The sequence below is a fragment of the Oncorhynchus gorbuscha genome, linkage group LG24 (assembly GCF_021184085.1).
Source record: "Oncorhynchus gorbuscha isolate QuinsamMale2020 ecotype Even-year linkage group LG24, OgorEven_v1.0, whole genome shotgun sequence".
Taxonomy (NCBI): domain Eukaryota; kingdom Metazoa; phylum Chordata; class Actinopteri; order Salmoniformes; family Salmonidae; genus Oncorhynchus; species Oncorhynchus gorbuscha.
This window is the reverse complement of record NC_060196.1, coordinates 50,504,817-50,531,954: the sequence shown is the minus strand read 5'-3', so window position 1 is coordinate 50,531,954 and position 27,138 is coordinate 50,504,817. Positions and strand designations below refer to the sequence as shown.

The window sequence follows — 27,138 nt, the reverse complement described above, 5'->3', positions numbered from 1 at the left end:
ACACATGACCTGGTAGTAGACCAGTGTCAACCTGACTGAGAAGACACATGACATGGTAGTAGACCAGTGTCAACCTGACTGAGAAGACACATGACATGGTAGTAGACCAGTGTCAACCTGACTGAGAAGACACATGACATGGTAGTAGACCAGTGTCAACCTGACTGAGAAGACACATGACATGGTAGTAGACCAGTGTCAACCTGACTGAGAAGACACATGACCTGGTAGTAGACCAGTGTCAACCTGACTGAGAAGACACATGACATGGTAGTAGACCAGTGTCAACCTGACTGAGAAGACACATGACATGGTAGTAGACCAGTGTCAACCTGACTGAGAAGACACATGACCTGGTAGTAGACCAGTGTCAACCTGACTGAGAAGACACATGACATGGTAGTAGACCAGTGTCAACCTGACTGAGAAGACACATGACATGGTAGTAGACCAGTGTCAACCTGACTGAGAAGACACATGACATGGTAGTAGACCAGTGTCAACCTGACTGAGAAGACACATGACATGGTAGTAGACCAGTGTCAACCTGACTGAGAAGACACATGACCTGGTAGTAGACCAGTGTCAACCTGACTGAGAAGACACATGACATGGTAGTAGACCAGTGTCAACCTGACTGAGAAGACACATGACATGGTAGTAGACCAGTGTCAACCTGACTGAGAAGACACATGACCTGGTAGTAGACCAGTGTCAACCTGACTGAGAAGACACATGACATGGTAGTAGACCAGTGTCAACCTGACTGAGAAGACACATGACATGGTAGTAGACCAGTGTCAACCTGACTGAGAAGACACATGACATGGTAGTAGACCAGTGTCAACCTGACTGAGAAGACACATGACATGGTATGAAAACCAAAATTAAATGGGGAAATATTCTTGACATTACTTTGCACTGGTCATTCCTCCGGTTGTGGCAGGAAGACACATAGGGAGGGACAGGCTGCCAAAACTGCACATTTTGTCTTTTATAGTTTCAAATTATTTGTACTGAATGATCATTTTGGGAAAGAAAGATTTATCTTAGGTCTGAGTATTTGTCAGAGTGTAATAGGAAATGCAGCTCTGTCTCTACCTCTCCCCTGGAGCAGCGTGAGCACAGCCTGTCCTCTCTGGACAGCCAGGTTTGTCTGTGATGACCAGTCTCTATAGCCAGACTGTGCTCACTGAGTCTGTACCTAGTCAGTGTTTTCCTCAGTTTTCTATCAGTCACAGTGGTCAGATAGTCTGCCACCATGTACTGTCTGTTTAGAGACAAAAAGCATTGAAGTTGACGTACATTTTTTGTGGTGTCTTTCCAATAGGTGATTTATTTTAATTTTGCTTTGTGATAATATAGTCATATTTTCTGAGTGCTCTCCTGAGGCTCTATGGAGTTGGTTTGGGTTAGTGATCTGAGCATCAGAACCGGCTCAGGGGACTCCTCTCTTGTTTCATCTCTTGACATTGTAGGGCTGTGTGATGATATGTTTCAGAGTTGCTTATTTGTTCTATTCTAAGGGGGGCTATTGGCCCAATTCTGCTCTACATGAGTTATTTGGAGGTTTTCTTTGCTCTTCAAAACTCTGCATGCAGTATTTTGATTGGATGTTTGTCCCATTTGGTAAATTCATTATTAGTGAGGGGACCCCATACTTCGCTGCCATTTTGTGCCAGATTGTAATTGCAATTTCCGTTTTAATGTTGCTTATAATGACATAGAATGCTCTTCTTGCTTTGTCTCTCAGCTCGTTCACAGCCATGTGAAAGCCACCTGTGTTGCTGATATTTAGTCCTGGATTGATCTCTCTCTCACTGCACCCCCACACCTCTCTCTCACTGCACCCCCACCTCTCTCTCACTGCACCCCCACCTCTCTCTCACTGCACCCCCACCTCTCTCTCACTGCACCCCAACCTCTCTCTCACTGCACCCCCACCTCTCTCTCACTGCACCCCCACCTCTCTCTCACTGCACCCCCACCTCTCTCTCACTGCACCCCCACCTCTCTCTCACTGCACCCCCACCTCTCTCTCACTGCACCCCCACCTCTCTCTCACTGCTTCTCTCTCTGCTCCTCTCCCTCTCTGCCCCCTCTCTCTCCCTCTCTCTCTCTGCCCCTCTCTTTCTATCTCCCTCTCTCTATCACTGCATCTCGCTCTCACTGCGTCCCCCCCTCTCTCTCTCTGCCTCTCTCACTGCATCTCTCTCACACACTGCATCTCTATCTCTCTCTCTCTGCCCCTCTCGCTCTCTGTCTCACTGCATCTCTCTCTCTCTCTCTCTCACTGCATCTCTCTCTCTCTGCATCTCCCTCTCTCTCACTGCGTCTCTCTCTCTCTCTCTCTCTGCCCCTCTCGCTCTCACTGCATCCCCCCTCTCTCTCACTGCATCTCTCTCACACACTGCATCTCTCTCTCTCTGCCCCTCTCGCTCTCTCTCTCACTGCATCTCTCTCTCTCTCTCTCTCTCTCTCTCTCTCTCTCTCTCTCTCTCTCTCTCTCTCTCTCTCTCTCTCTCACTGCATCTCTCTCTCACTGCATCTCTCTCTCTCTCTCTCCCTCTCTCTCACTGCGTCTCTCTCTCTCACTGCCCCTCTCGCTCTCACTGCATCCCCCCTCTCTCGCGTGCTCTCGCTCTCTCTCTCTGTAGCTTTTTAAAATTTGTTTCGTTCACACCTTAAGTATTTCACTGCAACTACATCTGGGACCCTATGCATGTGACTAAATCATCTCAGTCTCTACTTCCCTGTCTGACTCATACTCCCATCTCTCTTTGTATGTTTCAGCACAATAAACCCCTCTACTCCTTTGAGGACAACGCTGACTACGTCTATGATGTCATGTGGTCCCCTGTGCACCTGGCTCTGTTTGCCGCTGTGGACGGGATTGGTCGGCTGGATCTGTGGAACCTCAATAATGACACAGAGGTTTCTGAATGTGTGTGTGTGATATTTACATTTACATTTAAGTCATTTAGCAGAGAGAAAGACATGTCTCAATCTTTGTCACAGTATTGCGTGTGTGTGTGTGTGTGTGTGTGTGTGTGTGTGTGTGTGTGTGTGTGTGTGTGTGTGTGTGTGTGTGTGTGTGTGTGTGTGTGTGTGTGTGTGTGTGTGTGTGTGTGTGTGTGTGTGTGTGTGTGTGTGTGTGTTTGTGTGTTTATATCCGTCTTTGCGTGTGTGTCAAAGCGTGTCCCCAGGGCCTCTCATGTTGGACTGGAGCCAAACCACACAGCCCAACACCAGCATTCCCAGCAGCCACCTCTTTGTGTGGGTGTTCCCTTCCCCACAAGCTTTCCCTAAATCAGCCCGGTGACATCTCCTCACCCACTCCCACCAAACGCACCATCAACACTTCCACAACCATCATCATAACGCTCCCTTCTCCTACCCACTGAAACCTTGTGACTGCAATGCTCAAAGGCTCCCACAACCATCCCCTCCACCAAACGCCCCCTCAACGTTCCCACAGCCATCCCCTAACACTCCCCTCTCCTCCTCACTCAAAAGCGGTGACACCAGTACTCAAATGCTCTCACAACCATCCTCTAACGCTCCTCCAACCACCCCATAAGGCTCTCCTCCACTCCAACTCTGTCCCACCAGCTCACAGCTGTCCACAGACCACTCTTCTTCGTCTTCTTCGGTCCCAAGATAAAAATACACCTTTTAGATCTGAGCAGCAATTTGATCATCTCACTTGACCCGTGTTGGCTTCTATCCATCATGTCATCATGTATACATCCCAAATGGCACCCTATTCCCTATAGTCTACTACTTTTTACCAGAGTCCATCCAAAATGGCACCTTATGCACTACATAGAGTGTAGGGTGCCATTTGGGTCGCAGATATAGTGATTGATCACAACTGAAGAGATATTTAAGAGTTATTTCTGGCATGTATTGTTGGGGTTACACCATCAGTAACCTCATGGTGCCAGTATGTTGCCTTTCTAGCCCAGTCCTTGGTCTTTGCCTCGCCTTCTTTGGCAAGTCTACAATCACCACTTAGCAGTGATTGACATCTAGGTACCTCACCCATAGGTAGGAGGGTCTGATCAGAAAACTAATGCTGAATTTCCGAATTGGTTTAAATTAGGTTAGGTTAGGGGGTTAACGTTAGGGTTATGGTAAGGTTAGGTTTTAGATTTTGGCTAGTTGGTCTGTCAATGGGATGCTGGTCACAAAAGTCCCCTTAGGCCAGGATTTAATTCAAGGCGCTTTATTGAACAGCACACTAGACAGCCGAACAATGCACCTTTTAAAGGCCTTTTCCACAACGTTTGTGTAGATCACATTCACAGTAACCACTGCACATGTCATGTCAAGCGTAAATGAAATGAGGTCACTGCTCTATAACATGCATCAGATTGAATCCCAGCCTTAGACTCTCCCAGGTAGGAGGGCTCCCTCCAGTACTGTCCTGTCACAACAAACTAAACCTTCCTCAGGTGGAGTAACTAAAACACTGCCCCTCTTCCCCAGAGGCTACTGCCCTCTGTCTACGTTGAGTTACTGAGGGGCGAGTAGGGGCGCTGGGGGGCACAGAGGTCACCCTTTCATGGCTCAGGTCAAAAGTGAGATGAAAGGGGTGACCGCTCCCTCTCTTTTTGGCATTTCCACGGATACCATGTCCACAGACCCTCCTCTCTAATTATATATCTGGTCCATGATTGATATTCTGTCTCTCTTTTTCTGTGTGCGTTTCTGTCTTTACCTCTCCCTTTCTCCACCATTCCTCTCACCCATGTTTAACCCCTACCCCCAATCCAGCTCCGTGATAGTAGCTGTGACATTTGGGCCTTGGGGTTTGCCCTTTTGGGACTATACCATTGGTTCCATTGTATCACTCAAGCACAACTAGCTAAAGATATCCAATGCTATTTGAACCCAGGTCTGATGGACAGACACACACCCTTAATCCCAGTCTCTAACAGGGACAGGGGACTGGAGAAGGAAAGGGATTGAGCGTACAGTGGGCCCTGGTCAAACGTAGTGCCCTATATAGTAAATAGGGTGCCACTCAGCCACTCCTTCCTTCAGTCTATCTCACGTTCCAGCCCTTCAGCAACAGTGTAGTCTGGAGGAAGAGTTCATTAAGGATGGACTGACTGGTCCAACAATGTGCTTTATGAGAAACATTTGGAGACACACACATACATACCCACACACACAGACAAATACACACACACCCTCTCTCCCTCTCTCTCTCTCTCTCTCTCTGTGTCTCTCTCAAACACACACACAAACACTGCTAGATAGATAGAATGCGAGGAGCCCACAATGTTGCAACAGTCATCATAACAGCATTAGCCTAGCGGTGGAGGGCCTGGTTCTGATTTCCCCTTCACAAACACACAGCCGCTAGTCAGTCAGTCTAATAGCAGCCAGTCTGTGGTTAGTCCTGCTCTGGAGCAGGGAAGCTGTCGTATTAGCCGACGTGATGCCGAGGCTTCTGTCTCCAACGACGACATGTGTCATAAACTAGTCCTATCTGTCAAGTGCAATAGTTCTTCAGCAGGCCCTGATAGCAGACATAATCATATATAGACTGGTCCCAGATCTTGATTGTGCTTTAGACAACCCCTCTGGCTGGACTGCGATAGCTAATGCACATACTGATCTGGGATCAGGCTATTACTCTGGGTCTACGTCCCAAATGGCACCCTATTACCTATACATTGCACTTCTTTCGACAAGAGTCATATGGGCCCTGGTCAAAAGTAGTGCACTATGTAGGGAATAGGGTGCAATTTGGAACGAATCTTGGATCATCTGTGTTCATTCCTCCTGAGCACCCTATAGCCTCCAGGCTGTCCTGAGTGTAGTGGAGGGCTCTAAGAAGATTTATATGGCTCATTAAAAGTTTCATATTGTTATTTCACATGGAGCTGAAGTAGCCATAGTCTACTGTATGAAGACATCAGTCTGTCTGAGAATGTACTAAAACAATCTGCTGGTGCTAATGTTATTATACTATTACCGCTATGAGGGAAACCTGAAATAGTAGTGTTGAGTTTATTGCCATTGTCACCTTCGCTTGCTCTTCGTCAGTTCTTAGGAAGGAGCATGTTTGTAAAACACTAATTAATATACTATGCGGGTGAAACTGTATGGATGGGTGGATGTATGAATTGATTCATTGACTATTGTAACCTGTGTGCCCAAGGTCCCCACAGCCAGTGCGACTATCGAGGGAGCCTGCACCCTGAACAGGGTATGTTGGGGGTCGGGGGGCAAGGAGGTAGCCGTGGGTGACTCGGGGGGCCGTCTGTGGATCTACGATGCAGGAGAGGTATGATATGAACAAATGGCACCCTACATAGTGCACTACTTTTGACCTGGGCCCATAGGGTGCATTGTGTATGGAATAGGATGCCATTTTACTGAGTAACAAGAACAGTCTGTAGAGTCTTAAGTCATAAAGATCCAATGTAGCCATTTTTATCTCAATATCATTTCTGGGAAACAATTAAGTACCTTACTGTATTTTTTTTTTTTAATGGTCAAAAATATCTTCGTCGCTAAGAGCTCAAGCAAGAATTTTACTAGGACTGTCTGGGAGTGGTCCGAGTTAGGGCCTAATTGGACGAGCATAATGGGAGGGATATGTAACCTGGAAACTAAATGTTATTGGCAGAGAGGTTTGAAACTCTTTATTATTGGTCTATTAACTTATACCACCTGGTGATGTTGCCAGGCAGGTCAAAACTCCATCCCACCAAAAGAGACAAACATTTCAGGCTCTTTTCAATCAGCTCTAACACTAAAACGGCCTTATCATCATTTTCTCAACTCCACAGTATTATTCCTACCTCATCGTGTGCATATAAAACACAGGAGATAATGTTTTCGACTGCACTGGGCCTTTAAGTATACAACCCGTTCTTCTGGGACATGTCCTCTCAGCTGCATTTAAGGGCCTAGTAGGTTCATCTCTTTTACTGTGTGTTTATTCACCCGTTTATGGCTCAATTCTATTATTTTCTAAATCAATGATATCATTACCTGTACAGTATATTCTAGTAATATTACATCACCAGGTGGTTTATGTAAAAACACATTTGTTCTCGAAGACACCTGGTTAAATAAAGATGAAATAGATATTTTAGCATATAATGATATACTTTAACATCCTGAATTGCATTTTCAGGGGATAAAATATCCCTGGTGTGTGAGATGGCATACACACTGAGATGTACAGAAATATATGGAATGAATATGTGGATAGTTTCTTGTCACTGTTTTGTTTTGTGTTCATGTAGCGTGACCTCGTTAAGTGCTCAGTAAATACCTTAATTGGCTTTCATTGTAACTTAGAATTGATTGTAAATCCCTTAAAACTATACCATGGGTGCCAGTGGGTTTCTGCTTCAGCCAACTTGACTTGTCGCCATCTTGCCAAACCACGTAGCTACAGCCGTTGAATACAAAACAATCAAGCAATCAGATACCCAGGTCTATAAAAGATGTTCCTTAGCTAAACTCATAGGCTATATGAAGCACTACAATATCCAATCGTAGATCTTCTTAGAACAATAGGCTATGACATGACATGACACACTCTCCCTATCTGGTTACATTTTTCTATTTTTCTTTTCAATTGTGTTATTGACTGTACGTTTGTTTATGTGTAACTCTGTGTTGTTGTTTGTGTCGAACTGCTTTGCTTTATCTTGGCCAGGTCGCAGTTGTAAATGAGAATTTGTTCTCAACTGGCCTGCCTGGTTAAATAAAGGTGAAATAAAAAAATACTTTAAAAAAAAAGCTCTTCGGGCCTCCCGGGTGGCGCAGTGGTTAAGGGCCACCAGTGACTCTAGGTTCGAGCCCAGGCTCTGTCGTAACCGGCCGCGACCGGGAGGGCGACACACAATTGGCCTAGCGTAGTCCAGGTTAGGGAGGGTTTGGCCGGTAGGGAAATGCTTGTCTCATCGCGCACCAGCGACTCCTGTGGCGTGCCGGATGCGCGCTGTGTTAAGAAGCAGTGCGGCTTGGTTGGGTTGTGTATCGGAGGATGCATGACTTTCAACCTTCGTCTCTCCCGAGCCCGTACAGGAGTTGTAGCGATGAAACAAGATAGTAGCTACTAAAACAATTGGATACCACGAAATTGGGGAGAAAAAGGGGTAAAAAAATAAATAAATTGAAATGCTCTTCTGTGCTCTTCGTCCCAAATAACTCCCTATTACCTATTTAGTGTACTACTATGGGCTCTGGTTAAAAGTAGTGCACTAAATAGGGAATAGGGTGCTATTTAGGACCCCTGGTGTCCTCTAAAAGCTTTGGGCCTTGTCACAGAAAACATCTTAAGTGTTTTCCTTAAGGAATAATTACCTAAGGGAATTGTTTAAGGGCATTACATAAAGCCCCTCACATATTTATTTAGGTAAGGGCATACAGCGCATTTTCCTGCTGCCACCACCATGCTTCACCGTAGGCATGGTGCCAGGTTTCCTCCAGACGTGATGCTTGGCTTTCAGGGCAAAGAGCTCAAACTTGGTTTCATCAGACCAGATCATCTTGTTTGTCATGGTCTAAGATTCTTTAGGTTCCTTTTGGCAAACTCCAAGCGGGCTGTCATGTGCCTTTTACTGAGGAGTGGCTTCCATCTGGCCACTATACCATAAAGGCCTGATTTGTGGAGTGCTGCAGAGATGGTTGTCTTTCTTGAAGGTTTCATCCCCAAAGAGGAACTCTGGAGTTCTGTCATAGTGACCATCGGGTTCTTGGTTACCTCCCTGACCAAAGCCCTTCTCACCCGACTGCTCAGTTTGGCCATGTGGCCAGCTCTAGGAAGAATCTTGGCAGTTCCAAACTTCTTCCATTTAAGAATGATGGAGGCCACTGTGTTCTTCAATGCTGTAGACATTTTTTGGTACATTTCTCCAGATCTGTTCCTCGACACATTCCTGTCTCGGAGCTCTACGGACAATTTCTTCGGCCTCATGGCTTGGTTTTTGCTAAGACATGCACTGTGGGACGTTATATAGATAGGTGTGTGCGTTACCAAATCATGTCCAATCAATTTCATTTACCATAGGTGGACTCCAATCAAGTCGTAGAAACATCTCAAGGATGATATATGGAAACAGCATTCACCTGAGATCAATTTCGCATCTCATAGCAAAGGGTCTGAACACTTATGTAAATAAGGTATTTCTGTTTGTTAATACATTTTCAGAAATGTCTAAACCTGTTTTCGCTTTGTCATTATGGGGTATTGTGTGTAGATTTTTCATTTTTTACCTTTATTTAACTAGGCAAGTCAGTTAAGAACGAATTCTTATTTTCAATTACGTCCTAGGAACAGTGGCTTAACTGCCTTGTTCAGGGGCAGAACTTCAGATTTTTACCTTGTCAGCTCAGGGATTCGATCTTGCAACCTTCCGGTTACTAGTCCAACGCTCTAACCACCAGGCTACCTGTCGCCCCAAAAGATTGATTACTTTCCGAATGCACTGTACATAAGAGGTTTTACGGTAGTTTGAAGGCATACAGTTGAAGTCGGAAGTTTACATACACCTTAGCCAAGTACATTTAAACTCAGTTTTTCCCCACTACTGACATTTAATCCTCATGAAAATTCCCCGTCATTGGTAAATTAGGATCACCACTTTATTTTAATGTGTCAGAATAATAGTAGGGAGAATGATTTATTTCAGCTTTTACTTCTTTCATCACATTCCCAGTGGGTCATAAGTTTACATACAGTCAATTAGTATTGGTAGCATTGCCTTTAAATTGTTTAACTTGGGTCAAACGTTTCGGGTAGCCTTCCACAAGCTTCCCACAATAAGTTGGGTGAATTTTGGCCCATTCCTCCTGACAGAGCTGGTGTAACTGAGTCAGGTTTGTAGGGCTCCTTGCTCGCACACGCTTTTTCAGTTCTGTCCACACATTTTCTATAGGATTGAGGTCAGGGTTTTGCGATGGCCACTTCAATACCTTGACTTTGTTGTCCTTAAGCCATTTTGCCACAACTTTGGAAGTATGCTTGGGGTCATTGTCCATTTGGAAGACCCATTTGTGACCAAGCTTTAACTTCCTGACTGATGTCTTGAGATGTTGCTTCAATATATCCATGTACTTTTCCATTCTCATGATGCCATCTATTCTGTGAAGTGCACCAGTCCCTCCTGCAGAAAAGCACCCCCACAACATGATGCTGAAACCCCCGTGCTTCACGGTTGGGATGGTGTTCTTCGGCTTGCAATCCTCCCCCTTTTTGCCTACAAACATAACGATGGTCATTATGGCCAAACAGTTCCATTTTTGTTTCATCAGACCAGAGGACATTTCTCCAAAAAGTACGATATTTGTCCCCATGTGCAGTTGCAAACCGTAGTCTGGCTTTTTTCTGGCGATTTTGGAGCAGTGGCTTCTTCCTTGCTGAGCAGCCTTTCAGGTTATGTTGATATAGGACTCGTTTTACTGTGGATATAGACACTTTTGTACCTGTTTCCTACAGCATCTTCTCAAGGTCCTTTGCTGTTGTTCTGGGATTGATTTACACTTTTCAGACCAAAGTACGTTCATCTCTAGGAGACAGAACGCATCTCCTTCCTGGGCGGTATAACGGCTGCATGGTCCCATGGAGTTTATACTTGCGTACTATTGTTTGTACAGATGAACGTGGTACCTTCAGGTGTTTGGAAATTGCTCCCAAGGATGAACCAGACTTGTGGAGGTGCACAATTTTTTTCTGAGGTCTTGGCTGATTTCCCATGATGTCAAGCAAAGAGGCACTGAGTTTGAAGGTAGGCCTTGAAATACATCCACAGGTACACCTCCAATTGACTCAAATGATGTCATTAACCTACCAGAAGCTTCTAAAGCCATGACATCATTTTCTGTAATTTTCCAAGCTGTTTAAAGGCACAGTCAACTTAGTGTATGTAAATATCTGACCCACTGGAATTGTAATACAGTGAATAATCTGTCTTTAAACAATTGTTGGAAAAATGACTTGTCATCTTGTCATGCACAAAGTAGATGACCTAACCCACTTGCCAAAACTATATTTTGTTAACAAGATATTTGTGGAGTGGTTGAAAAAATGAGTTTGAATGACTCCAATCTAATTGTATGTAAACTTCCAATCTCAACTGTATTGCAAAAAATAGTATCTGGTTACCATGGCCTCATTCACTGGCTAAAGTCTCCTCAAAGAGATCGCTTTAATTTTGTGAGATTGCAAACTAGAACTTCTACAATCAAGACAGGATAACCAAATTGCTTCAGAAGATAATAAACCATGTTTCTTATAGTTATGTTTTTCTCAACTTGTTTATATTACTTTCTAGTAAGTCAAGCTAGCTTAGAGTTGATATAGCTAGCTAGCTTTGTATCCATGGATTGTGCTCCTTCCATTGTTTAGCTAAGTAGCTAGCTAGCTGATGCAGTTGAGAGACCTCATAGGCACCCTTAACTTTTTCACTGAATTTAAGGGGGCTGTTCACCTTAAAATGTTTTGTGCAACAGAGTTAAATTTAAGGAAACTTTAAGAGAAAAGATAAGGGGGAAATTAACTTTGTTTTATGCAACTGGGCCCTGCTTGGTCGCGGTCCCCTCCCACCTCCTTATTGCTGGTTAATTATAGCCTGCAGAGTGGTAACCGTGGTGACAGCCTGGGTGGCAGCCACGGCAACTAACCAAGCGGCTTCTCATTTCACTATCACCGCAGTGCTCCGCCATCAAACGTTACGAGAAGTCACAGTCACATAGAACTTGTAACGATTGAAACATAGATATGAGTGTGTAACGACGATCATCACTTGACGATTGACTAGAAAAGCATGAAGCTTTAACTAAAAGCTCCAGAAGTATTATTTGTAGTGTCCTCTTTCCTTGAGGGTAGAATATAGACAAAATCGTACATATACTGGACTGTATTTGCTCATGAGGCTAAACCAGCCAATCTGATCCTGACAAAGACTCAGTAATTGATTAAAACATAATCCTTAGTATATGAAATACCATTAGGGGTATGGATACCAGTTTGAGTAGATACATTGTTTTTCTCTCTGTGTTACCTCTCAGCTGGCAGTGCCCCACAGTGAGGAATGGGCACACTTCACCCACACCCTGATGGAGCTCAATGCCAACCTGGCCGACGGGGAGGAGGAAGGGCCTGTGGAACTGACATCATAGGATTGGATGGATCACCTACCGTGGGATCAAATACAACCGTCGACAGGCACAGTGGGAAAATCACTAGGGCATCCAGCCTATCAGAAGGCTTTGTTCTTACACCTTTATGACATCATTCCACACACCTATCTAAGTAGCAGCATGTGTTCTAGACCCCGCCCCTTCAGTCTCTGTGACAGCTACTAAACAGCGGTATGTCCAAGCTAGGACCTCCTTCTCTACTCTATTTGCATCACTGTTTTTTTTGGGGGGGGGGTTATTTTGTAGTAATTTATGGTAATGTATGTTAGTTGTATGAGACTAACTAGAGAACATCTAGCTTCTTTTCATTTTATTAATTTATGTGGTCAGTTGTCATTCAGCGGTATAGCTTATAACCTAAATGAACTCCATATCAAATCATAGGTCCTACTACAGTTGTGAAGCCCTATGAAACTAGCAGTGAGAACTGTTAGACCGGGCCTATAGAGCTATTGTCATGTTTCGAAAGTCTCATGTTCACAGTGCTTTTGTTGTGCTTTCCTCTGTACCCAACCCCCTGCATGCATGCAACACATTTACATATTCATACAGCTTCCTAGACATGTCAGCATATGTGGTGGATGTATGTGACTGCTTTATGTCAATGTTATAGGAATATAATGTACAGTTGAAGTTGGAAGTTTACATACACCTTTAGCCAAATACATTTAAACTCAGTTTTTCACAATTCCTGACATTTAATCCAAGTAAAAATTCCCTGTCTTAGATCAGTTAGAATCACCACTTTATTTTAAGAATGTGAAATGTCAGAATAGCAGCAAAGAATTATTTATTTCAGCTTTTATTTCATTCATCACATTCCCAGTGGGTCAGAAGTTTATATACAGTCAATTAGTATTTGGTAGCATTGCCTTTAAATTGTTTAACTTGGGTCAAATGTTTTGGGTAGCCTTCCACAAGCTTCCCACAATAAGTTGTGTGAATTTTGGCCCATTCCTTCTGACAGAGCTGGTGTAACTGAGTCAGGTTTCTAGGCCTCCTTGCTCGCACACGCTTTTTCAGTTCTGCCCACAAATTCTATATTGGATTGAGGTCAGGGCTTTGTGATGGCCACTCCAAAACCTTGACTTTGTTGTCCTTAAGCCATTTTGCCACAACCTTGGAAGTATGCTTGGGGTCATTGTCCATTTGGAAGAAACATTTGCGACCAAGCTTTAACTTCAAATCAAATCAAATTTTATTTGTCACATACACATGGTTAGCAGATGTTAATGCGAGTGTAGCGAAATGCTTGTGCTTCTAGTTCCGACAATGCAGTAATAACCAACAAGTAATCTAACTAACAATTCCAAAACTACTGTCTTATACACAGTGTAAGGGGATAAAGAATATGTACATAAGGATACATAAATGAGTGATGGTACAGAGCAGCATAGGCAAGATACAGTAGATGGTATCGAGTACAGTATATACATATGAGATGAGTATGTAAACAAAGTGGCATAGTTAAAGTGGCTAGTGATACATGTATTACATAAGGATGCAGTCGATGATATAGAGTACAGTATATATGTATGCATATGAGATGAATAATGTAAGGGTAAGTAACATTATATAACATTATATAAGGTAGCATTGTTTAAAGTGGCTAGTGATATATTTACATCATTTCCCATCAATTCCCATTATTAAAGTGGCTGGAGTTGGGTCAGTGTCAATGTCAGTGTGTTGGCAGCAGCCACTCAATGTTAGTGGTGGCTGTTTAACAGTCTGATGGCCTTGAGATAGAAGCTGTTTTTCAGTCTCTCGGTCCCAGCTTTGATGCACCTGTACTGACCTCGCCTTCTGGATGATAGCTGGGTGAACAGGCAGTGGCTCGGGTGGGTGATGTCCTTGATGATCTTTATGGCCTTCCTGTAACATCGGGTGGTGTAGGTGTCCTGGAGGGCAGGTAGTTTGCCCCCGGTGACGCGTTGTCCAGACCTCACTACCCTCTGGAGAGCCTTACGGTTGAGGGCGGAGCAGTTGCCGTACCAGGCAGTGATACAGCCCGCCAGGATGCTCTCGATTGTGCATCTGTAGAAGTTTGTGAGTGCTTTTGGTGACAAGCCAAATTTCTTCAGCCTCCTGAGGTTGAAGAGGCGCTGCTGCGCCTTCTTCACGACGCTGTCTGTGTGAGTGGACCAATTCAGTTTGTCTGGGATGTGTATGCCGAGGAACTTAAAACTTGCTACCCTCTCCACTACTGTTCCATCGATGTGGATAGGGGGGTGTTCCCTCTGCTGTTTCCTGAAGTCCACAATCATCTCCTTAGTTTTGTTGACGTTGAGTGTGAGGTTATTTTCCTGACACCACACTCCGAGGGCCCTCACCTCCTCCCTGTAAGCTGTCTCGTCGTTGTTGGTAATTAAGCCTACCACTGTTGTGTCGTCCGCAAACTTGATGATTGAGTTGGAGGCGTGCGTGGCCACGCAGTCGTGGGTGAACATGGAGTACAGGAGAGGGCTCAGAACGCACCCTTGTGGGGCCCCAGTGTTGAGGATCAGCGGGGAGGAGATGTTGTTGCCTACCCTCACCACCTGGGGGCGGCCCGTCAGGAAGTCCAGTACCCAGTTGCACAGGGCGGGGTCGAGACCCAGGGTCTCGAGCTTGATGACGAGCTTGGAGGGTAATATGGTGTTGAATGCCGAGCTGTTGTCGATGAACAGCATTCTCACATAGGTATTCCTCTTGTCCAGATGGGTTAGGGCAGTGTGCAGTGTGGTTGAGATTGCATCGTCTGTGGACCTATTTGGGCGGTAAGCAAATTGGAGTGGGTCTAGGGTGTCAGGTAGGGTGGAGGTGGTATGGTCCTTGACTAGTCTCTCAAAGCACTTCATGATGACGGAAGTGAGTGCTACGAGGCGATAGTCGTTTAGCTCAGTTACCTTAGCTTTCTTGGGAACAGGAACAATGGTGGCCCTCTTGAAGCATGTGGGAACAGCAGACTGGTATAGGGATTGATTGAATATGTCCGTAAACACACCGGCCAGCTGGTCTGTGCATGCTGAGGGCGCGGCTGGGGATGCCGTCTGGGCCTGCAGCCTTGCGAGGGTTAACACGTTTAAATGTCTTACTCACCTCGGCTGCATTGAAGGAGAGTTCGCATGTTTTCGTTGCAGGCCGTGTCAGTGGCAATGTATTGTCCTCAAAGCGGGCAAAAAAGTTATTTAGTCTGCCTGGGAGCAAGACATCCAGGTCCGTGACTGGGCTGGATTTCTTCTTGTAGTCCGTGATTGACTGTAGACCATGCCACATGCCTCTTGTGTCTGAGCCGTTGAATTGAGATTCTACTTTGTCTCTGTACTGACGCTGAGCTTGTTTGATAGCCTTGCGGAGGGAATAGCTGCACTGTTTGTATTCGGTCATGTTACCAGTCACCTTGCCCTGATTAAAAGCAGTGGTTCACGCTTTTAGTTTCACGCGAATGCTGCCATCAATCCACGGTTTCTGGTTAGGGAATGTTTTAATCGTTGCTATGGGAACGACATCTTCAACGCACATTCTAATGAACTCGCACACCGAAACAGCGTATTTGTCAATATTGTTATCTGACGCAATACGAAACATATCCCAGTCCACGTGATGGAAGCAGTCTTGGAGTGTGGAGTCAGCTTGGTCGGACCAGCGTTGGACAGACCTCAGCGTGGGAGCCTCTTGTTTTAGTTTCTGTCTGTAGGCAGGGATCAACAAAATTGAGTCGTGGTCAGCTTATCCGAAAGGGGGGCGGGCCAGGGCCTTATATGCGTCGCGGAAGTTAGAGTAACAATGATCCAAGGTTTTTCCACCCCTGGTTGAGCAATCGATATGCTGATAAAATTTAGGGAGTCTTGTTTTCAGAATAGCCTTGTTAAAATCCCCAGCTACAATGAATGCAGCCTCCGGATAAATGGATTCCAGTTCGCAAAGAGTCAAATAAAGTTTGTTCAGAGCCATCAATGTGTCTGCTTGGGGGGGGATATATACGGCTGTGATTATAATCGAAGAGAATTCTCTTGGTAGATAATGCGGTCTACATTTGATTGTGAGGAATTCTAAATCAGGTGAACAGAAGGTTTTGAGTTCCTGTATGTTTCTTTCATCACACCATGTCTCGTTAGCCATAAGGCATACGCCCCCGCCCCTCTTCTTACCAGAAAGATGTTTGTTTCTGTCGGCGCGATGCGTGGAGAAACGTGATTGACTGAATTCTTGAGATGTTGCTTCAATATATCCATTTAATTTTCTATCCTCATGCTGCCATCTATTGTTTCATGAAACCAGAGGACATTTCTCCAAAAAGTACGATCTTTGTTCCCATGTGCAGTTGCAAAATGTAGTCTAGCTTTTTTATTGCGGTTTTGGAGCAGTGGCTTCTTCCTTGCTGAGCGGCCTTTCAGGTTATGTCAATATAGGACTCGTTTTACTGTGGATATAGATACTTTTGTACCGGTTTCCTCCAGCATCTTCACAAGGTCCTTTGCTGTTGTCCTGGGATTGATTTGCACTTTTCGCACCAAAGTACATTAATCTCTAGGAGACAGAACTCGTCTCCTTCCTGAGCAGTATGATGGCTGTGTGGTCCCATGGTGTTTATACTTGCGTACTATTGTTTGTACAGATGAACGTGGTATCTTCAGGCATTTGGAAATTGCTCCCAAGGATGAACCAGACTTGTGGAGGTGTACAATTTTCTTTCTGAGGTCTTGGCTGATTTATTTTGGTTTTCCCATGATGTCAAGCAAAGAGGCACTGAGTTTGAAGGTAGTCCTTGAAATACATCCACAGGTACACCTCCAATTGATTCAAATGATGTCAATTAGCCTATCAGAAGCTTCTAAAGCCATGAAGTCATTTTCTGGAAATGTCCAAGCTGTTTAAAGGCCAGTCAACTTAGTGTATGTCAACTTCTGACCCGCTGGAATTGTTATACAGTGAATTATAAGTGAAATAATCTGTCTGTAAACAATTGTTGGCAAAAATGCTTGTGTCATGCACAAAGTAGATGTCCTAACCGACTTGCCAAAACTATAGTTTGTTAACAAGACAATTGTGTAGTGGTTGAAAAACGAGTTTCAATGACTCCAACCTAAGTGTATGTAAACTTCTGACTTCAACTGTACATATGTGAGGGTTATTGCACTGTTCAATGACTACAGGCCTAAGCAACAAATTCCGGTTTAGCACGTTATTTCGTATAAGTGCTACGGGAACTGTAATGAACAAAAGAGACATATTGTAAGCCGCTGTCTATCGTGATACCCGCCAATAAATCATGTCTGAAGAACTGTTAGCTTGTTTACTTCTTGTTGTTGTTTAGCTACTGTAATTATAGTGTCACAAGTTGGCTGTTGTGATTCTGTCCTCGTCTCCAGTGCCAGACTTCAAGCTTTTCTCTGACTTGTCGCACCATAACATACCACCTTGTCAAAGAACACATGTGCACACACTTTGTTCACTAACGTTTAATTTCATTAGTACATATACATATTGCTGCCATGCATACAGTAAGGCACAATTATCACACCATATTCTACTTCTCTCCTGTACTGTACAAGTTTAAATCCGGATGTCTTTCATGACATCATTGGGCTGTTCCAGAAAGCTGGATAAATACGTTAGCCAGCTAACTGTCCAACATTGCTTAAAATAATGAGATATTTTGAGAAATATAGACTTAGGGCTCTGTTCAGTCTGTATTGCTGAAGCGTTACAGATTGCGTACTAGAAATGTAAAGGTAATTTGTGATAGGGCCGACATACGCAGCGTTTACGATGAATGCAGTCGCTGTGACCATAAGAACCATGTCTTTAATTGTCAATCACGCTTTAAAGCTGAACTGTGATATGGATTGAATAAAGCCCTTCAAATTGACAAGATATAATTGACTCGGCAACAACAACCAGTATACAAATGAAAATAATATGTGGTTGTTTATCAAAGTTAACTGGATAATTTCATAATCCTGCTTTCTGGAATACCCCACATCTCTCTACTCTCTCCCCCTGCTCTGTTGTACCCTGATGATTCTTTAAATAGAAATGTATACAACACACAACCCAGTTTGATCTGACTCAGACAACTAAGGATAACAGACAGTCACTACAATACCATAGTATTAGGTGTAGTAGTAATACCTTGTGCAAGTGGTGGAAATAGTGAACAGTATATTACATTCAAGCGTTTTGGTTGGTCAATCTTTTATGTTTTCTCGCAAATGAAGTTCAAGATCAAGATTATTAGTTTCTTCTCAGTATCCAAAAAGCGGCTTGGTGAACTGTATGAATATGTAAATGTGTCTCTCTGTTCCATTCTCATATGTACAATAGAACCGTCATTCAGATGTGTCTCTGTTCCATTCTCATATGTACAGTAGAACCGTCATTCATATGTACAGTAGAACCGTCATTCATATATACAGTAGAACCGTCATTCAGATGTGTCTCTGTTCCATTCTCATATGTACAGTAGAACCGTCATTCATATGTACAGTAGAACCGTCATTCATATGTACAGTAGAACCGTCATTCAGATGTGTCTCTGTTCCATTCTCATATGTACAGTAGAACCGTCATTCATATGTACAGTAGAACCGTCTTTCATATGTACAGTAGAACCGTCATTCATATGTACAGTAGAACCGTCATTCGGATGTGCGTACTTGTGCTACTATCCCCATCCTGCGGATAGGGCTCATTCTGTTTGGTATTCATCAGACTCTCAGGTGGAAGACAGTAAAAGCACCATCATATAAAGTGATGGTTAGACCAAGATTCAATCAAAGGCACGTTGTAGACGAGCACATTGAACTGTCAAGTGTCTTTTAAAGAGATGGCCTTCATGGTAAATACGGTACATGTCGGCTCAAGTGTAAATGACCTTTAAAAGCAAGTGCAATGCACATGTTGACAATGCACTTTTGAATGAGTCCAGGCCTTAGTGATGATGTAATGAAAGGAAGCAGTCCAGGTCTAATTCAAGTCATGGCCAGCCCCTCCACTACTGTGCATATTACTGTATGAAAAGACAAACTGAAACACTACTCTAGACACACATTGTCAGTACTGTAGATATCACTTGATCTCCACAATAAGACTGACTCAAAAAGTAATCTTTACGGGTAGCTAAGACTAAAACAGAAGCTAAAACAACGTTTTTGTGTTTCTAGACCATGATGTAGAAAGGTACATTTCTGAAGATCATAATAGGTTTCAAAAATTCTCATCAACTAAAACAGACACATATTTATCTTTAAAGCCTAGAGAGGCAGATCATACTACTCACAATGTGCTTCTCTTTCGGGTGGAGTATTCCAAGTGCTCGACTAGCTGGGGGTGGGAGGGAGAGGGTGTAATGATTGCACGTGTGCTCTATTCTGCCCCCTATGTGTGGGCAGAGGGGGTTCAATTCAAGGGGCGTCCTTCTTGGGCCGGGGGGTTACTTGAACGTTGTATCTTGGGAGGTGGAGTCCAAATTTGCTCTCGGTGCCAGCGAACGTGGCCACGGCCAACCTGAAACCTCCAATGTGGTCAGGGCTGGGCGCCGGCAGGCTGATGCGAGACTTGGGAGTCGGCTCCGAACCAGACGGCTTTCTGTGGTGTGGAGAGAGAGCGAGGAAGGACGAGGAGAGCGGGAGGGGTGGAGGTACAGGGAGAGACGAGGAGAGCGGGAGGGAGGGAGGATGAGAGAAAACGGGAGGGAGGAGAAAAGGGGGAAGAGAAAGAGGGAGGGAGTAGAAAGAGAGACAGAAAGGGAAGGAGAACGGGGGAGAGAGAAAAGGATAAAGGAGAGAGGAGAGAAAGAGAGAGACAAAAAGGGAAGGAGAACAGGGGAGAGAGAAAAGGATAAAGGAGAGAGGAGAGAAAGAGAGAGACCGAAAAAGAGAAACAGAAAGTGGAAGGGACAAGAGAAGGAGAGAGATTTTATATTAAACATTGTCCACCACAAAAAATAAACATCTTAGTTGAATATTAAGACTGGGCAAGAGGGCTATTTTTTCCCAGAGCACACGAACCAGAAATAAATGAATATCCCACAATGGTGTCATACTCCCTTCAGTGATATCTTTCCAATATGTACAGGGAACATATGTCAAACCCACACTACACCATCCAGCAGTACAGTATTCACATTGAACACAGTCTGTGAAGACAACACAGTATGCACATTGGATATTTACAGTACATAGTGGTTTGCATAATAAATGGAAGTTGTTCTGACTTTCCAAAGGGCTGTAAACAGTCCAATATACTGGATCTCTTGATTTCCTGGTTTAGTAAGTAAGAGTTGTTGGTGGTGGTGGACCAATTAAACCATGCCAATTTCAAGTCTATTTCTGTTAAAGAATATTAAGGATATTATGGTCAGTTAACTCATCGATCCTGCTTCCTGGAAGAGCCTCAAAGTATTGACAACATTCTGTCAGTACCACCTATATGTACAATATAATATTATTAACAACATTCTGTCAGTACCACCTATATGTACAATATAATATTATTAACAACATTCTGTCAGTACCACCTATTTATACAGTATAATATTATTAACAACATTCTGTCAGTACCACCTATATATACAATATAATATTATTAACAACATTCTGTCAGTACCACCTATATATACAGTATAATATTATTAACAACATTCTGTCAGTACCACCTATATATACAGTATTAAGTACTGACAACATTCTGTCAGTACCACCTATATGTACAGTATAAAGTACTGACAACATTCTGTCAGTACCACCTATATGTACAGTATAAAGTACTGTCAACATTCTGTCAGTACCACCTATATATACAGTATAAAGTACTGACAACATTCTGTCAGTACCACCTATATGTACAGCATAAAGTACTGACAACATTCTGTCAGTACCACCTATATGTACAATATAATATTATTAACAACATTCTGTCAGTACCACCTATATGTACAATATAACATTATTAACAACATTCTGTCAGTACCACCTATATATACAGTATAATATTATTAACAACATTCTGTCAGTACCACCTATATATACAGTATAAAGTACTGACAACATTCTGTCAGTACCACCTATATGTACAATATAATATTATTAACAACATTCTGTCAGTACCACCTATATGTACAATATAATATTATTAACAACATTCTGTCAGTACCACCTATATATACAGTATAAAGTACTGACAACATTCTGTCAGTACCACCTATATGTACAATATAATATTATTAACAACATTCTGTCAGTACTGATTCTGTCAACATTCTGTCAGTACCACCTATATGTTATTAACAACATTCTGTCAGTACCTATATGTACAATATAATATTATTAACAACATTCTGTCAGTACCACCTATATATACAGTATAAAGTACTGTCAACATTCTGTCAGTACCACCATTCTGTCAGTACCACCTATATGTATAAAGTACTGTCAACATTCTGTATACCAAGTACAGTATAAAGTACTGACAACATTCTGTCAGTACCACCTATATATACAGTATAAAGTACTGACAACATTCTGTCAGTACCACCTATATGTTATTAACAACATTCTGTCAGTACCACATATGTACAGTATAAAGTACTGACAACATTCTGTCAGTACCACATATGCACAGTATAAAGTACTGACAACATTCTGTCAGTACCACCTATATGTACAGTATAATAGTATTGTCAACATTCTGTCAATACTGCTCTATGTACATTATAATAGTATTGTCAACATTCTGTCAGTTCCACCTATATTTACAGTATAATATTATTGACCATTCTGTCAGTACCACTATATGTACAGTATAGAGTATTGACCATTCTGTCAGTACCACTATATGTACGGTATAGAGTATTGACCATTCTGTCAGTACCACTATATGTACAGTATAGAGTATTGACCATTCTGTCAGTACCACTATATGTACAGTATAGAGTATTGACCATTCTGTCAGTACCACTATATGTACAGTATAGAGTATTGACCATTCTGTCAGTACCACTATATGTACAGTATAGAGTATTGACCATTCTGTCAGTACCACTATATGTACAGTATAGAGTATTGACCATTCTGTCAGTACCACTATATGTACAGTATAATGAGTGAATGGAATGTATTTGGTGATGCTTGTCCTAACAGTCTCCCCTTACCCTCCTGTCTCTGTCTCTTATTGGTCAATGGAACATTAGTGCATTCTAAAGAGTGACCAATTTGCTCCTCCAGGGAAAATGAGCTCATTTCTACCCCAAAAAAGTGATTCTCTCTGCACTGCTTCACTCTCTGTAGCCCTGTAGTTTAGGAAATGTTACGTCCATCCCACCAAATAATGATCTGTGTCCCAAATGGCAACCTATTCTCTATATAGTGCACTGCTTTTGACCAGAGTCCTATGGTGTTTCACAGCTGTCTCCCTCTGTTGAAAGGTTGGTCGAAAAGTGGTGCTAGAAATTACCATCATTTTGTATCACACCGCAGCTGTCAGTAGAAGCTATCAATCCTGACTGGACGTTTCTATGACATTTGCGTTTCTGTATTTCTCAGTCTTATCTTGTGGTAAGACACTTACAGGTGCATCAGAGCTGGGACCGAGAGACTGAGAAGCAGCTTGTATCACCAGGCCATCAGACTGTTGAACAGCCATCGCTAGCCCTGCACCTTGAAACTAATGCCTCATATTCTGAGTCGGTGGTTAGGGAAGCGTTATCAAATCCTAGATGCCATTGTGCCCTTGAGCAAGGCACTTAACCTCCCACAACAACTGCTCCCCAGGCACCTAGTGTGGCAGCCCCCCCGAACCTCTCCAAAACCTGTGTGTGTGTGTGTGTGTGTGTGTGTGTGTGTGTGTGTGTGTGTGTGTGTGTGTGTGTGTGTGTGTGTGTGTGTGTGTGTGTGTGTGTGTGTGTGTGTGTGTGTGTGTGTGTGTGCAATTGACCAATAAAAGTGATCTTAACCTCTGATCATAATCTCTTCTGTTTCTATACTTTTGTTTACTCACTGTGTATGTATCTACTGTATTCCCCTCATCCTAAAATACATACTACTGTGCAGTAATAGCCTGTATCACAGCACACATAGCTCTCAACCCCTAGTAAAACAGACATTTGTACATTTAGAAATTCGGTTTCCCTCTGTGTAATCTCTTGATCTCTTCTCCCGGAAAAAGGAAATAAATATACTGATACCATTTTCTTTCCAAATGATATACCGTCTATGCACACCACCTATTTATATTCTGCATTCTGACAGGTGCTCACTCTAATATACCTACTTGGATTGTTATTTAATTGTAATGTATTTGCGAGACATTTTACTTTTTGCTGCACCCGCTATAACACCTGTAAATCTGTGTATGCGACCAATAAATGTTGATTTAATTTCGACCTGATAGGCTGAATTTCTTCAGTAATGCTGATCACTCTAGTCTTATATCAGATGTAAGATGGCACTGGAGATGAAGGCAGACGTTTTACGTGCCCCAAACCGATTGTTAATTTTTTCAATTTAAATTTGCGTTGTTTATAACTTATTTGATTAATTACTTATTTTCTACATAATGTTGCCGCTACCGTCTCTTATGACTGAAGATAACTTCTGGACATCAGGACTGAGATTTACTCACCACGGACTGGCAGAATCCTTTTCCTCCTTTCATTAACGAGTCCGATGAGGCCGATATACTGCTTTCTCGGGAACAGGACCAGATCCACATGATTTGCGTGAAGATGAGGCGGAGAAAAAGGGGCCGGAGGACGGGCTGCCTTCTGAGAATTCGTAGGCAATCTAATAAACTCCCACTTCCTTCCATTCTGTAGCAAACGTTTATCTTTGGACAATAAAATAGATGACCTATGCAGAAGATTAAACTACCAACGGGACATTCAAAACTGTAATATCTTATGCTTCACAGATGCCAGCTAGCTAGCTACTAGCTAGTAGTCAGCTAGCCACTGCTAGCAGTTATCAGATACCTTTAGCCTGGACAACTCTCGCCAGTTTGCACAGCGCGACTCAAACCAGAGAAAATCCTCCTGGCTAACGTCTCTGTCCCGAAGCAAGAACCAATTAGCCTGGAGCAAGCAAGCCTTGTCTAGAGCACATCTGACTGTTAGCTTAAGAGGCCCATCAGACAAATGTGGACAACTACAAATACCTAGATGTCTGGTTAGACTGTAAACTATCCTTCCAGAGCACATCTCCAACCAAAATAAAATCTAGAAGCTATTTTGCAACAAAGGCCCATCAGACAAATGCATGGACAATCCTACAAACCCACTTGCTCCAGGTAGATGTCTGGTTAGACTGTAAACCCACCCGAAGCATGCGCTCCAGCAGGACTCACCCCCAAAGCCAATTTACTTCGGCTACCTTTCCTTCCAGTTCTGCTGCCAATGACTGGAACAAAAAAATCATGAAGCTGGAGAATCTCCCTCACTAGCTTTAAGCCCCATCTGTCAGAGCAGCTCACAGATCACTGCACCTGTACATAGCCCATCTGTAAATAGCCCATCCAACTACCTCATCACCATATTGTTATTTATTTATTTTATCTTGCTCCTTTGCACCCCAGTACCGCTACTTGCACACTCATCTTCTGCACATCTGTCACCCCAGTGTTTAATTTGCCATACTGTAGTAATTTCACCACTATGGCCTGTTTATTGCCACACCCCCTTATCCTACCTCATTTGCACACACTGTATATAGACTTTCTCTATTGTATTTATTGACTGTATGTTTGTTTATTCCATGTGTAACTCTGTGTTGTTGTATGTGTCGAACTGCTTTGCTTTATCTTGGCCAGGTCGCAGTTGTACATGAGAACCGGTTCTCAACTAGCCTACCTGGTTAAATAAAGGTGTTCTCAACTAGCCTACCTGGTTAAATAAAGGTGTTCTCAACTAGCCTACCTGGTTAAATAAAGGTGTTCTCAACTAGCCTACCTGGTTAAATAAAGGTGTTCTCAACTAGCCTACCTGGTTAAATAAAGGTGTTCTCAACTAGCCTACCTGGTTAAATAAAGGTGTTCTCAACTAGCCTACCTGGTTAAATAAAGGTGTTCTCAACTAGCCTACCTAGTTAAATAAAGGTGTTCTCAACTAGCCTACCTGGTTAAATAAAGGTGTTCTCAACTAGCCTACCTGGTTAAATAAAGGTGTTCTCAACTAGCCTACCTGATTAAATAAAGGTGTTCTCAACTAGCCTACCTGGTTAAATAAAGGTGTTCTCAACTAGCCTACCTGGTTAAATAAAGGTGTTCTCAACTAGCCTACCTGGTTAAATAAAGGTGTTCTCAACTAGCCTACCTGGTTAAATAAAGGTGTTCTCAACTAGCCTACCTAGTTAAATAAAGGTGTTCTCAACTAGCCTACCTGGTTAAATAAAGGTGTTCTCAACTAGCCTACCTAGTTAAATAAAGGTGTTCTCAACTAGCCTACCTGGTTAAATAAAGGTGTTCTCAACTAGCCTACCTAGTTAAATAAAGGTGTTTTCAACTGGCCTACCTGGTTAAATAAAGGTGTTCTCAACTAGCCTACCTAGTTAAATAAAGGTGTTCTCAACTAGCCTACCTGGTTAAATAAAGGTGTTCTCAACTAGCCTACCTGGTTAAATAAAGGTGTTCTCAACTAGCCTACCTGGTTAAATAAAGGTGTTCTCAACTAGCCTACCTGGTTAAATAAAGGTGTTCTCAACTAGCCTACCTGGTTAAATAAAGGTGAAATAGAAAAACCAGAGCCGTGGCTGAACGACACACTCAACATACAGCTGGCTGGTTATACACGGCACCGGCAGGATAGAACAGTGGCGTCTGATAAGATGATAAGGGCTGTGGTATTTTTGCAAATAACAGCTGGTGCACATAATCTAAGGAAGTCTCAAGTTATTGCTCGCCTGAGGTAGAGTATCTCATGATAAACTGTAGACCACACTAACTACCTAGAGTTTTCATCTGTATTTTTCGTAGTTGTTTACATACCACCACAGTCAGAGGCTGGCACTAAGGCAGCATTGAATGAGCTGTATTCTGCCATAAGCCAACAAGAAAACGCTCACCCAGAGGTGGCGCTCCTAGTAGCCGGGGACTTTAATGCAGGGTAACTTAAATCAGTTTTACCAAATTTCGATCAGCATGTTAAATGTGCAACCAGAGGGAAAAAAACTCTGGACCACCTTTACTCCATGCATACAAAGCTCTGCCTCGCCCTACATTTGGAAAATCTGACCATAATTCTATCCTCCTGATTCCTGCTTACAAGCTAAAATTAAAGCAGGAAGCACCAGTGATTAGATCAATAAAAAAAGTGGTCAGATGAAGCAGATTCTAAGCTACAGGACTGTTTTGCTGTCACAGACTGGAATATTTTCTGGGATTCCTCCGATGGCATTGAGGAATACACCACATCAGTCATTGGCTTCATCAATAAGTGCATCGATGACATCTTCCCCACAGTGACTGTACGTACACACCCCTCCAGGTGTCGCCCATCTTCCCCATTATATTTATACCTGTGTTCTCTGTTTGCCAGTTCGTTTTGTTTCGTCAAACCTACCAGCGTTTTTCCCGTGCACCTGTCTTTCTTCATTTCCTGTTTTCTAGCTTTCCTGGTTTTTGACCATTCTGCCTGCCCTGACCCTGAGCCTGCCTGCCGTTCTGTACCTTGTCACACCACCCTGGATTACTGACCTCTGCCTGCCCTGACCCTGAACCTGCCTAACGTTCTGTACCTTTCGGACTCTGCTCTGGATTACTGACCTCTGCCTGCCCTGACCCTGAACCTGCCTAATTAATGTTCCCTGAACCTGACCCTAACGTTCTTAATGTTCTGTGACCCTTTCTGGACTCTGCTCTGGACTACTGACCTCTGCCTGCCCTGACCCTGAACCTGCCTAACGTTCTGTACCTTTCGGACTCTGCTCTGGATTACTGACCTCTGCCTGCCCTGACCCTGAACCTGCCTAATGTTCTGTACCTTTCGGA

At 43.2% G+C, this 27,138-nt stretch overlaps 1 protein-coding gene and 1 pseudogene across 1 annotated transcript in view; one reads left to right on the top strand and one right to left on the bottom strand.

Moving 5' to 3' along the window:
- Positions 1-12,156, top strand: part of LOC124012265 — a 102,875-nt pseudogene extending 90,719 nt beyond the window's left edge.
- A 6,194-nt stretch (positions 12,157-18,350) lies between these two features.
- The window catches only part of LOC124012837 (calcium-binding mitochondrial carrier protein Aralar2), an 89,750-nt gene continuing 80,962 nt past the window's right edge, over positions 18,351-27,138 (bottom strand). The window contains exon 18 of the mRNA XM_046326830.1: positions 18,351-19,749. Within this exon, the coding sequence (XP_046182786.1) occupies positions 19,566-19,749 (184 nt within the window). The 3' untranslated portion in view covers positions 18,351-19,565. The remainder of the gene's footprint in view (positions 19,750-27,138) is intronic.